This window comes from Pholcus phalangioides, unplaced genomic scaffold (genome assembly GCF_987345545.1).
Source record: "Pholcus phalangioides strain wild (caught in Gottingen) unplaced genomic scaffold, Ppha-v1.0 ptg000039l_1, whole genome shotgun sequence".
NCBI classification, from domain to species: Eukaryota; Metazoa; Arthropoda; class Arachnida; order Araneae; family Pholcidae; genus Pholcus; species Pholcus phalangioides.
The window spans coordinates 25,312,472-25,325,288 of NW_028301625.1; the positions used below are offsets into that span (position 1 = coordinate 25,312,472).

The 12,817-nt window shown below is 34.6% G+C and overlaps 1 protein-coding gene across 1 annotated transcript in view; it reads right to left on the reverse strand.

The window, feature by feature from the left end:
- Positions 1 to 5,132: 5,132 nt before the first annotated feature.
- LOC149065755 (transcriptional regulator protein Pur-beta-like) overlaps positions 5,133 to 12,817 on the reverse strand; it is a 38,646-nt gene continuing 30,961 nt past the window's right edge. The window contains exon 7 of the mRNA XM_089254024.1: positions 5,133 to 5,707. Within this exon, the coding sequence (XP_089110150.1) occupies positions 5,579 to 5,707 (129 nt within the window). The 3' untranslated portion in view covers positions 5,133 to 5,578. The remainder of the gene's footprint in view (positions 5,708 to 12,817) is intronic.

Below are 12,817 nucleotides of genomic sequence, written 5' to 3' on the forward strand. Positions count from 1 at the left end.
GGATACACAGGATTTTTTCTGGGTGGGGTTCATTTTTTTTTGTTTTTTACTGCAAAACCCCCCCCCCCCAGGACGCCAGTCATGACCCTCACATCTAGCAACAGGGCCCTTCAATCAGATTCTTCACGGGCCTCTTAATAGTGAATTTCTTGTGAAAAAACAAAATATAATTGCCCCCAAAACAGAGCTCTGTCAGTCCCACCCTTGTGGGGGGGGGGGGGCACCATAACACCAGTGTTCCTAACAGATTAATGAATTATCACTCGTTTATTAGAAAAATTGTTACTTTTTATGAAATCTAAGTGAGAGAGAAAAAAAAAATTTACATAATTTTGATGCTGTCAAAACGTTTTCTTTTGACATTCGAACATAACCGGTTTTCCAAGAGAACAAAATTTGTCGCCTCTTCCAAACATGCTGCCCTGGGCAATAGCCTGCTCAGGCACCCTGTAAATATGCCCTAATACAAAAATTTGGATTAGTTAAAAAAAACACTTCACTTGTATTTCATTAATTTTAATGTAATATTTTCAGGCTTTTTGCTAAATTTTATTGAAATTTTAATTTCAAGTTTACGTGATGTGAAAAGAACGATTTGCACATAAAATCAAATTTCACTTAGGCTGTGATATTTGTTAGCTCTTTTTGATAAAGAAGCTTTGATGCAGTTTCTATAATTTCAAGCATACATAATTACAATAAAGATGAAATGATTTCAGAAATTGAAGTAATTTTAATACATCAAAATATAATGAAGAAACGAGTATTTATAAGATATTTTCATTGTCTCATTTGATTAAATTTTTAAGCTGTGAAAAATTTTTAAGCACTATCAATTTGATTTTAAGAGCAATTATCAAATTTTTATAGTGAACACATAAAATAATATGCTAAAAAGGAATTTCAATTAGAAATTACAGTCGAATCCTGTTATAACAAACTCCAAGAAACCAGAGTGAATACCCTTTGTTATAAAGGAATTCCAGGTTTTTGCATTGTTCCTATGTAAACTAATCTGGGGAATTAGAAAAGTGGTTGTTAAAACGAGATTTTTTCGCTACAACGGTATTCGACTGTATATTCAGTAGAACATAGTTAAGAACCTGGCTGAAGTTACTGTAATTTTTTTAAGAAATATAATCTTAGATTTAAATAATGCATATTTTATATATTCTTGCAAAGTGATCATTTGTTTATAATGACTAGTATAGTCCATGAGCCAACTACTTTTTTGGTACCACCTGTGATGGCAAAGGTTGAATGTTTTTCTTGTATGGCTTTATGTGTAGATCAAGAATATATGAGATAGGAATGTCAAAAAGTGTTAGCTTTATGTAAAGAAAAATCATGTTTTTATAGTAAAAATTATTTTATTAAAATTATTACTTTTCCAATTTTAAATAAATTGGAAATAAATTCTACATAAGAAAATGTTTTTTTTCTACATAAAGCTATCACTTAGACATTGATATCACATACATTCTTGATCTACACATAAAACTGTACAAGAAAAACATTTTTAAGGGAAAACAATTTTTACTATAAAAACACGACTTTTCGCATAAAGCTATTACTTTGAGATTGCTATCACATATATTCTTTATCTAAGCATTAAAACTGTATAAGAAAAATATATTTAACCTTTACCACCCCAGGTAGTACCAATCCGGGCTGGAACTAGGGGGGGGGGGGGGGGAAGAGGTGGGTCTCATGCCCCGGGCGCTGGATCAGAGGGAGTGCAAATTTTATTCTTAAACCTCTCCTTAAACATTACAAGGTGTGTGGGGGGGGGGGGGTGCCAAAATGCGCACTCGCCCCGGGTGACAACATCTAGTTGTGGCCCTGATACCAATTGAGCTCATTTTTGGGGATTTGGCTCATGGACTAGCTTTTTGGTGGTCAATGTGAATCACTTATTTCAAAAACCCCATAACTAAAAAAAAAAAAAAAAAAAAAAAAGAAGAAGAAGAGTTTACACTGGTTTCTCGTAATTGATTGACACTTCATTTGGTTCAGAAACCCACTAAAACAATGTTCTGTGTACCCCTTTTTGGAGACCTTGAAATATTCTTTTAGTACCAAAATCAGTTGGTACACTTTTTCTCAAAATTGAAATTCTGCACTTGAGGTTTCTGAAATAAACGATTCATATATTTTCAATTTTTCAAAAATTTTAATTACAGAAAATATATTTAACCCTCCAATGCATCATGTAGCTTATAAGCTACAACCAATGAATATTATTTCAATCCTACTAATATAAAAAACTTGTGTTCCTGTCTGAAAAAACTACAGGTGAAAACAAAAAACCGGGTAAATTACCATGATATAAATACGACAAATTTCAAAATAGAAACTTGTACATTAAAGGGTTGAATAGAACTGCTGTTTAATAGTTATTCAGAAAGTGATGCTAAAAATAATGTACTTCACAGCATAACAGGCACTGGGAGAGAGAGAAGTAAAAGTTATAAACTATACATATATATTTTTTGAAATTTAACTTTGGTGAAACACAAAATATACACAAAGCAAAAAAATTCATTTTCAACACGTTCTACACTTAACATATAATATAAACTGCGTCTTCAAAGAGGCTCTGTTGCTAGTAAAAATGCTATGTGGCACCTGGTTGTTGCATACAGGGTGTCTATAATTAAACTTGGGGTGTTCTGAGCTTTCTACATTCCTAACTGCCCTTCAGAAAGCTATGAAACTTTGGAAATGTCTTGAAGGGCTATAGAGTACTTTCTATGCAAGTTGTGGTGCACATACTGATTACTTTGTGATAACATGTGACCAAACTTATTAATCCATTGGTCCTGCTCCTTGGGGCATCACCAATGTCAGGATCACCACTGAACTGTCCTTAATGTGTGCTTATTCAATACCATACACCATTTCTTTTTAGACTATTCTGGGGAGCTGCGGATGTCCACTAGGGAAGACAAAAGTTTGAGAACAGGCTTAAGCTTTATAGCAGGGTTTCTAAATATCTCCACATTTCTATTCTCATTTCTTCACTAAAGAATATGATGTTAAGTTTACAAAATTGTGCTTTGCTGTTTGAACTCTTTTACAAACAGTGTGATTATGCACCAAAAGCTATGCAGAGATTTCCAGTTTTTAAAGCAGCGTTTCCCAAAGAGGGTGATACAAGCTATGGGTATAACATGGGACCCTATGGGTTCTTTTGAGATGGGTGAAGAGAAAAAATTTCTGAAGGGGACAATGAAACAAAAAGTTTGGGAAACTGCTTTAAAGGGACATAAAAAATTCTCGCCATCCCTTGATTAAGATGTTCCCAAAGCTTCATAATATCCGATAAAAAGTTAAGGCTGTAAACAGCTCAGAACAAGCCTACTTTAATTATAGGCATCCTGTATATTGATTTTTTGCACCTTCATTGAATTGGTTGTATTTTATTTTTTACCATATAAAGATGAAAATTTAAAAATTAAGGACAGACAAGAGATATCTCAAATGGTCCCATTAAATTTGGTAAATCGGAATATATTTTTTAATGTATTGTCATTACATAAAAAAAACTTATAAATTTTATGTATTGCATGGCAAAAGATTTATGAAGTCTGCAAAGCATGTATTTGATCTTTATCATGACATCTGATTAAAAAAAAAGATTCAACAAGTAATGCAACATCTTTTGCAGCAAATTGGGGTGATAAGTTAGGCAAGAAGTACCTTGAAATTCATGAGAGCAATCAGCATGAAATTCATATCTGTAAATATTTTATGAGGAAAAAACAAAATCATATTCACCCTGCGGTTAAAAAAAAGCTAACCCTTAAAATCTCTTTTGTAGTGTCTCAATAATATTTGAAAGACTATTATAACAAGGAAGACAAGATAAAAATTTTAATTAAGTACACCATTTCGTGGCCATTAAACTCTTCGCTTTCTTTTTTAAAGAGGTACACATATGTGTACCTTATTTTTAACAGTTTTAATGATTATTTTTTCAAATTGAGACTTGGGGTATATTTGTAAGGACACGTAACTCAAATGGTCCAAGACAGAGACCCAAAAATTTATTATTTTCAAAAAATTCTTTTTTAATGAGCATTTTGACATGCAATAATCATAAATTGATCGAATTTTTTTTAATGGTTAGTTTTGGCTCAGGTTTGAAGAGGATATGGAATGGTATTTACTTAAAAAATAAATCATATTAACCTACTGTGAATCTCTAGTGGGAACCAAAAGCAATTTTGATACACCAATTCCTTCCAAAAGCATTTCTGACTCGAATATATTATTAAGCAAGGTTGATTAATAGGCAATATCCTATCATGGTATTCAGGAAGACAAGCATATATTTTTTTCTTCAAAAAATAAACTCTGTAATAACAACTTAGCTATAGATGAAGTGTTAATATGGGGCAGGAACATTCTCAATCAAGAAAATATATTTCAAAACATATCAAGAAATTTTAAGGCTTGTAAAATAAATATGGTTCTATAAATTGTTTTTTTACACTCAAACTATAAAACAATGGCTAAAGACATAAAAACCAATAAAAGATTTGAAGTCAACATTTTGTTACAGTTTTCACAATCATTTAAAAACAAGAAAAGCAGCTTCATTCTTGACAGGAAGTCAGACATAGTATTGCAAAATCTCTTGTACTCAACAAATAATTTATTGCCCAGTTTTTGTACATTTGTTTATTGAATTGTTTTGCATAGTGAACATTAATAACACAAAAATCAATAGCTAAATCACAATGAAAATATAAGTGTTTAAATATATTTTCCATAGGCAGAATTGGTAATACAAACACAACAAACTGCATATTTTATAAACCATGCAGCACATATACTTGAAGTTTCATATCAGTTATATTTTTTTAATACAACAATATATTTGTAAACCACTCAAGCAACAATACAATAAATGCAATTCACAGAAAATTAAAGAAAAATGCCAATTCTAATACATAATGCTTAATATAATGATGATGATGGCACTCTTTCCATAATTGCACTTTTTTCATTTTTAATGAGAAAAAAATACTTGGTTATATATCGCGCTTCAAGTTGATAGAAAAGATCAAGAAAAGAAAAATGTGATATATCTTAATTTTTTCAGAAAAGTACTCTAACAGGAAATATGTAATTCTAAGCCATTCAAATATATTCTGAATAGTTCCATTACAAAAACAAAATTCAACAACTACATTGAATAACAATGAAAGAGAAACAATTAACCTTTTTCAATTAACAGATAATTTTTCAATAACACTATTTTGACACAACAAATATCAATAATCTAAAAACCATGATGTTGCAATATATGTGTGAACAAAATAAAACAAATGACTACCCATTTCACTTTTCACCGGTACAGGTGTCATGGTTAGAAGCCCCTTCTCAGTTCAAACTTTAAAACCTTTCGTTCACAGTAATGCAACAAAGAGAAAATTCTCATTCACCGGGAACAAATAACAGCACCTAACAACCACCAGCAGGACAGTCAGAAACTGCAAAGAACATTTTCTTTTACTACTAGAAGGTCTCTGTACAATTGATTTTGCTCAGGATGGCACTAACACAAATTTTATTTACCCCCTGTATTGGACTTCTCAGATACATCTTTCATTTTATCTACATAGTCAGCAAATATATCTCGGAAACGAGACCAGGACTTTTCTGGAATGGTGATGGCAGTTCGTAAATTACTCTTCACCTAAAAAGAGAGTTATTTTTCATAAATAGTTGTTTTTTACTAATCCACATTGAACATTTGACACTTTTTCATAATTTAATACTAGGAGAAATTTATTATTTGAGAGTAAAATGCTATTGTGTGCTTTAATTATAAATTTAACAATTTCAAATACAGAAATTATACAGACAAGCCAAAATAATGGAACTCAAATCCTAATGTCTTATGACTGGTTCTAGCCAGAAGTCTTCACCTAACAAGGCGTAGGTAAAATGTGATTTTGGTGACATGCTGATGGGCTGTGACTACAAATATAACCACACATTCCTTTGAGAAACTTACTCTGATGAACAATGAATTATTTCAGAAATTTCTTTGACAACTCTGATATAAGTGTGTAAGTAAGTGTACAGGGCCGCAACTAGGGGGGAGTAGGCGGGTCTCGTGCCCCGGGCACTGGACCCGAGGGGGGCGCAAATTTTATTCTGAAACAAGGTGTGCTTGCCCCGGGGGGGACCAAGCATCTAGTCGTGGCCCTATAAGTGTATGTTCAATGGGAGTTTTTATATTTAACCCTTCAATGTCTAGCGACATAGTCACTATGTCGGGCCAGGACTTCACATACCATCAAGTGATGTACATATATATTTAATTTTTTAATCCATTATATTATTTCATGATCTCCTGCATGTTTAGTATCATTCAAAACAGAAATAATGTGATTTTGTACACAATCATATATATAACTGTATTATATAGTTTTTATTTATCATATTTTATTGCAAGTGACAAACGTTTGCTGCTGAAGATGTGGGGATCCGAGATATTATTGTAAGAGCATGCCTATCAAGTTAAATTCACCCCGTATAATTGAGTTAGTAGTTCTTTGTTACAGCTATGAGAGGCTGAGTTATAAATCTGATTTTTGACACTGGTAGAAAACAAAAAATAATTTTACCAAAGAAAATATCATATAAATTCTTAGGTAATACAAGTGATACAAAATTATTATAGATAAGACATTATTTTATAAACATGAAAAATTTCCAATTTAATATTATTAGTTTAAAAGTTAATTTTTTTTACTAACCATCTGCCAAAACCAGCGATTCCATTTAAATCTCCTCCGACCTATGAGATGGGATTAATTTAAATCTCTGCTCCAGGGGTTAAAAATGCAGTATGTGAGGTTTTTGATACGACGGTTCAAAACCTGTTATATGTTAAAAACCTACCTACCCTGCTTCTGGGGGGGGGGGGGGGCATTTATTATATTTTATTTTACTCAATTTTTTCATATCTTTTACATATATTTTGCATTGTAATGTCTTTTAGGTTGTTTTAATTTAATGTTAAAGTGTTTCTCATTCTCCTACTTTTTAAGTATAGTTATACTGTTTCTTATCCAGATTTAGCATTATTAACGAAGCTGAGGGGCCGCGACGCATATGTGAGTCAAAACTCTAGTGTACCAAAAGGGGCAGCAACTCACATATGCGTTCACCAAAAATGGTTTCGAAAGTGCCAGGAACGCACATCTGCGTCGGAGAAAACCAGTTCCTTCCCCCATATCTTTTGTATTGCACCGGACACTAATACTGCCATGTCATACGCCCCTTTCCTTTCTCCATTTTTAATCTTTCAGACTGCCACTCACTTGAAGATCTCTAAAATAAAAGGACACTGGAAAAGAAGACTTGCGGGACGCATGTACCTTCCTACACATTGATAACACATATACTCATACGTAGGCGAACACAAATGAACAATTGAGTGTTGTTTGACATCGGTTTTCTTCGAGGATTATCACGAAGACTACTTTGGGTTGGGGATGTATTAGGAACTCAGCAGTGAAATAGAAGCATTCTTGGATATCAGATAATTCCCGTCAACAAAGGGAAACAGATTTTCTTGTAAAAGGCCTTGATAGACTAGCATATTTCATTCTGTCAATTTATCAATGTCGCCAATTTTTATTAAACGTTGTGTTTATCATAGAAATTTTATGCAACCTTTCAATAATTGTGTGTTGCAATTGAAAATTAAATACCTATAGCAGAGCAATAAAATCATGAGCGGAAACAGGGGGGACTGGTCGCCTCTACCGAGTGGCGTACGCAGGATCAACTTTCGGGGGAGGCATAAAAGACTTCGGGGGGGGGGGGGCACAAAAATTTTCTTCCTGAGAAATTCTGAGTTACTACCCTTCGAAAAGCATTTATATTAACAGAAATTGGTAAATATATAAAGAATATTTTCTTTTGATATTTCAATTTTTTTTACATAAATCTAGTGAAACTTTCATAGGCGGCCAACCCTATTCTCTGGCCAACTTACCTTTGCGGCAAGTTTTTCTCTGAACGGAAAATAGGCTCCATAGACATAATACAAAAATAACCCCTATTTCGCGGCCACCTCTGTGTGCGATCAGCGGCCAACCTGTTGTCTTAGAGGAGTTTCACTGTATAATTTTCCTAATTTTTAATGGGCTTGGGGTGGGGGTCGGTGCACGGGCCCAGCCTCCCTGGCCCTTTGCCCCTACCGCCCTCCGTTTCCCCAAAAATAAATCTATTATCATAGGCGGAGAGTGGAGGAGGAAAATCCCCCCCCCCTCGTTCGAAGCGCCTGCATCCGCTTATGAATGAAATACAGTGTGAATCCTCTCTCTTGCGGACACCCTGCGGCACAAAACAGCAACCGTAAAAGAGGAGTGACCGTAAAGAAGGAGTTTATCGTTCGTGATAGAGAAATTCCTTTTGAAAAAAAATTCTCTCTCTCATCATTTGAACATCGGTGACAAAGGGTCAAATATGTGGATCCTTTGATCTCAGATTTATTTTTCTTGTAATCTTGCACATAGTCATGAGCTGAGATACGGAAGTTCACGGGGGGGGGGGGGGGGGGGGGGGGTTCAACATAATTTTTAGGAATTTATACAGTTTTATTAGCTTTGCGTTGAGATAAGTAGACCATTCTTAAAATACAGATAAATACCCCGTATTATCTGTACAAAATACATTCCAATTCATTTTACTAGCAAGTTTGAAAGAAACTTAACGTCAGTACTAGCAAGTGAAAGAAATAAAGATTTTCCTTCCCCCTCTAAATCCTCTGCCACAGTAAGAGAGTTGGAATTCTTTTTTTTCACCTCCTTTTATTGTTAGCTAAAATTGTTTCTTTCCTGATAAGAAACTATCTCAAAAACGGTTATTCAGTTGCCTATAATCAATTGACTGCTTCATCACCTTCATTTTCCCTTGCGACAATATTGAAACAAAGTAAAAAAAAAATTGAGCGACAGAGAAGAGCTTTTATCAAGCTCAGAAAATGAATCTTCTAAATCATCCGTTTCCGAGTCGTAAGAGGAAGACATAAATGATGTAATATGGACTGGTGCAAACTTAATGCAAGAAATCCTCGAGAAATATGCGAGAATATTATTAATATTGCAAATGTGCCGCTAGTTCTCAATGCCTTGCAATGCGGAACATTTTACTGTATTTTTGTAGCCTACTGTATTTTTAAGGGGACTTTTTCTCATTTTTTTTATTTTTCTACTATCGGTTCAATTCACAAATTTAATAATTGCTACTTCAGGTGTCTTTCATTATAAGTTCATAATTCATTATAATTTTCAAGACTTCGTTTACCCCACATCTGTATGTTAGAGAAAATACTTCATTGAAAAGCTATCAAAATTCATTTTGTGAGAATGGTATGAACTTATGTGTATATGTTGCAGTAAATATGAAAAATCAGTGATTACCCATAATCGCCAGTTATTATGCGTAATCACCAATCGCGTCGGTATAAAGTAAATTAATTTTCCTACATTTATCACTTTTATCAGTGATTACGCATAATTCCTGAATGTTGTTGATAACATGAATATGGAACAAATCATGCAGAAATATTCCCAAATTCAACCACTTATCAGTTTTTTTCCGTACTTGATGGGAGGAATTGAATTAAATGAAAATAATGTTATAATGATAAAAACATATAAATTATTACCAATCTTGTAATGTTAGCTATCGTTAGAATGTTACCTTTAGAATGTTGGAATTACCTTTTGGGTGAGACAATATACTAGGGAAAACAACGTGAGCATACCAAGAATTAAAAGAGAACAACAGCTAGATGCGTTTCGGAACTGTATGAAGTTCCTTCTTCAGTAGCAGAGACAAATAATGGAAAGACAAAATAATCTTTATAGCTGGAGTTACTCGCTGTTCAAGACAAAGAGTCGGACTGTTTGACTCTTTGTCTTGAACATCGGTATTTGTCTATTTATCACCGGTAAATGTGATAAATTCGGAAAATTTAACGAATTTGTCAAAATGGTCTGGAATTATGCATAATAACCAAATTTTTCGCATTTACCATAAAATATATACGGGGGGGGGGGGGGGCGGCACAGGTAGCGGTATACACGGCGTTTTACTGGCGAACGTTGTCACTAGAGGCATACTCCCAATTAGAAAAAGTATCCAATCAGCGAGCATTACTCAGATACGTCATTCATGTTTCAAAGGGTTGTTAGTTACTAAAATAAAACACATTAATTTTTATACGGACACACTGTGCCCGAAAATCAAATTAAAAAGTTGTACCCTGTCTGTCTCTCTACTGCAGCCAACAAAAACCAATTCCACGTTTCCACGTGGTAAAACAGTTTACCCACATTCCAATGCTATTTTTCCCTAATTTTTCTAATTCGAATATCTCAGTGAATATTCCACTTAGAAACGGGGAATTTTTTGACATCATAAGGAGAGTCAGGGCAACAACTTTCTTGTTGGATTTTTGGGCATAGTACGTGCGTATAGAAAGTTACATTTTACATTTTAATAACTATAGCACTTCTTGCAACATGAATGCGTGTCTGTGCATTCACGACTTCAGTAAATTTACAAATTTAAATAAAGCCTCGTTGAAAAAAACGGAACAAATTGTACAAAAAAAATAATCGGAACAAAGATTACAGGTTGTCCCGTAATAGGGGACACATGTGGTCCGAAAAATTGTACGAGACATTTTAGTGGTTCTTGGGTTCAGAAAGGTTGAGAAACGCCGAACTAAAAAATTCGAGTCTTGAAAACGGAAATGACATAGCATTAAATTAAATTGGAGTTTTTTTTACTTTTTTTAGCCATAACACAAATCCAACAGAATGATCAACTTTAGAAGAGTTATATTTTGAATCGGAAAGTGCCTATATTAAATACCAATACAAACGCCTATAAGAAAGTTTGTACACACCTATACAAACAAAATGTTTGATTTTCATTATTTGTGAAATTAGTGGAACAGCAAATATAAGGTATATTTATAATTCAGATGGATTTGTGTACGACCCATTTCTGAAGCCGATGCGATAAGGAGCCCTAAAATAGATTGATGATCTAAAAAAAAAAATCAAACATAAATTATACGTTCAAGGTCTATACACACTTTTCCTCCTTTATTTTTTTAACACCTAAATTATAAATTATCTCATATGCAGAACACCTAAAATACAAATTTTTCAGAATATTTCCCTCATCTATATTTCTAAATAGTTAAACCGGAACAAATAAGTAACTCTCTACTTTGTCAGAACGATTGAGCAGGTTCCACAAAAATCCAGAGGTGCACTATTGTTCAGCCTAAAGAATAGAGGCATTAAGTGGGCGTTACACAAATGCCACTTCAGTCAAATCCCTAGCACCCCTTGCTCGATGTCCTGCGGAGCAGAAGGGGGGAAAGCATTTTCTAGCTGGCCACTTTTGAAAACATTTTGTTGAAGGTGAAGTGTTTTTTTTCAAACCATTTTGTGAAACTTCTGTGATCCTCGGAGGGTTAATATGCCTCAATCTCAATTAGTGTTGTGTAGGGCTTGTGATAGGAGGTTTCTCCGATCTATATAGGGGAATAGAAGCTGACAGTTTCAAGTGTAAGGGTTGTTTGGAGAGGGCAAGGTTGAGGCATTACAGGAGAGAGTTAGGGTTTTGGAGGGCCCGTGTATAACAGAGCCACCTGTCGTCAAAGAAGCAATCTCCACGAACAACAGTTTAGAGAGGGAGTGAGTGGTTGAGGATGAGGTAGAGGGTGATGGGGTGTAATTATCTGGGATTCTATGGTTAGGGAACTGGGGAACAGTGTGTAGGGATTTTTTGGGTTTCGAACACTGTAGTCTTCCTGGGGGGGGGGGGGGGAAAGGAGATTAGCTATGTTCAGGACATTTCCGTAGGTGAAAGCTCCCTAGGTAGGTAATCATGTGGGTGGGAACTAATCAGGAGCAAATATTAGCAAGTCTGTTAGAGTACCATTATTCAGTACTATAATCCACTCGGGGCGAGGGTTCAGATGTGACAGTGATTCCTGTACTGCCAAGGGGTAGTAGGGCATTTAGGTGTCAAATCCAGCATTTCAATTCAGGCCTGAAGGGCATTTGCTTTGCTCTTGGGGTCACGTTTTTTTAGGTTTCTGGTTTCAATGATAGGTGACTTTGTTTTGATGGAATCCACCTGAAATCAGAAGTGGGGTCTGGGAGGTTTACAATAGGCTTAGGTCAGGTGTTTTACTTCCAGACCACGTAGACGGTAATACGGGTTAGATAATGGTACTACCCACCTTTGACTTGGATGGCTTCTCAATTGACACTAAATCTCAGGGCAAATTAAAATGTATATCAATTAACACCAGGAGATGGACAATAACAAAGATTTTTTTAGAAACTATGATAGCTGTGGCCTAGACCTTGTAGCCATTAGAGAGTCTTCGGCAAACGATGGGGATAAATCATTCTTACACATCTCAGGATACAATACTTTTTCAAAAATAGATCTGATATAGGAAAGGAGTTGGAGTCTTGATTCAAGTGAAATCATGTTTGAAGGCTAGAGAGTATAACATACACAGAAGTGATATCGAAACTATATGATAATTTAAAGGGAGATGAAAAATTGAACATCTGTATTTTACACTACACATGCTATGCAGTCGGGTTTGTGAGCCATAGGTGAACAAAAAAGCATGAGGTGGTGTGCTGTGTGATATAGTCTGCTCATTTCTTTACACATGCACATGGAAAAGATAAATTCCTAAACTGTCCAGACTGTTCAGTTTGGTACTAATTTGATATCAAGT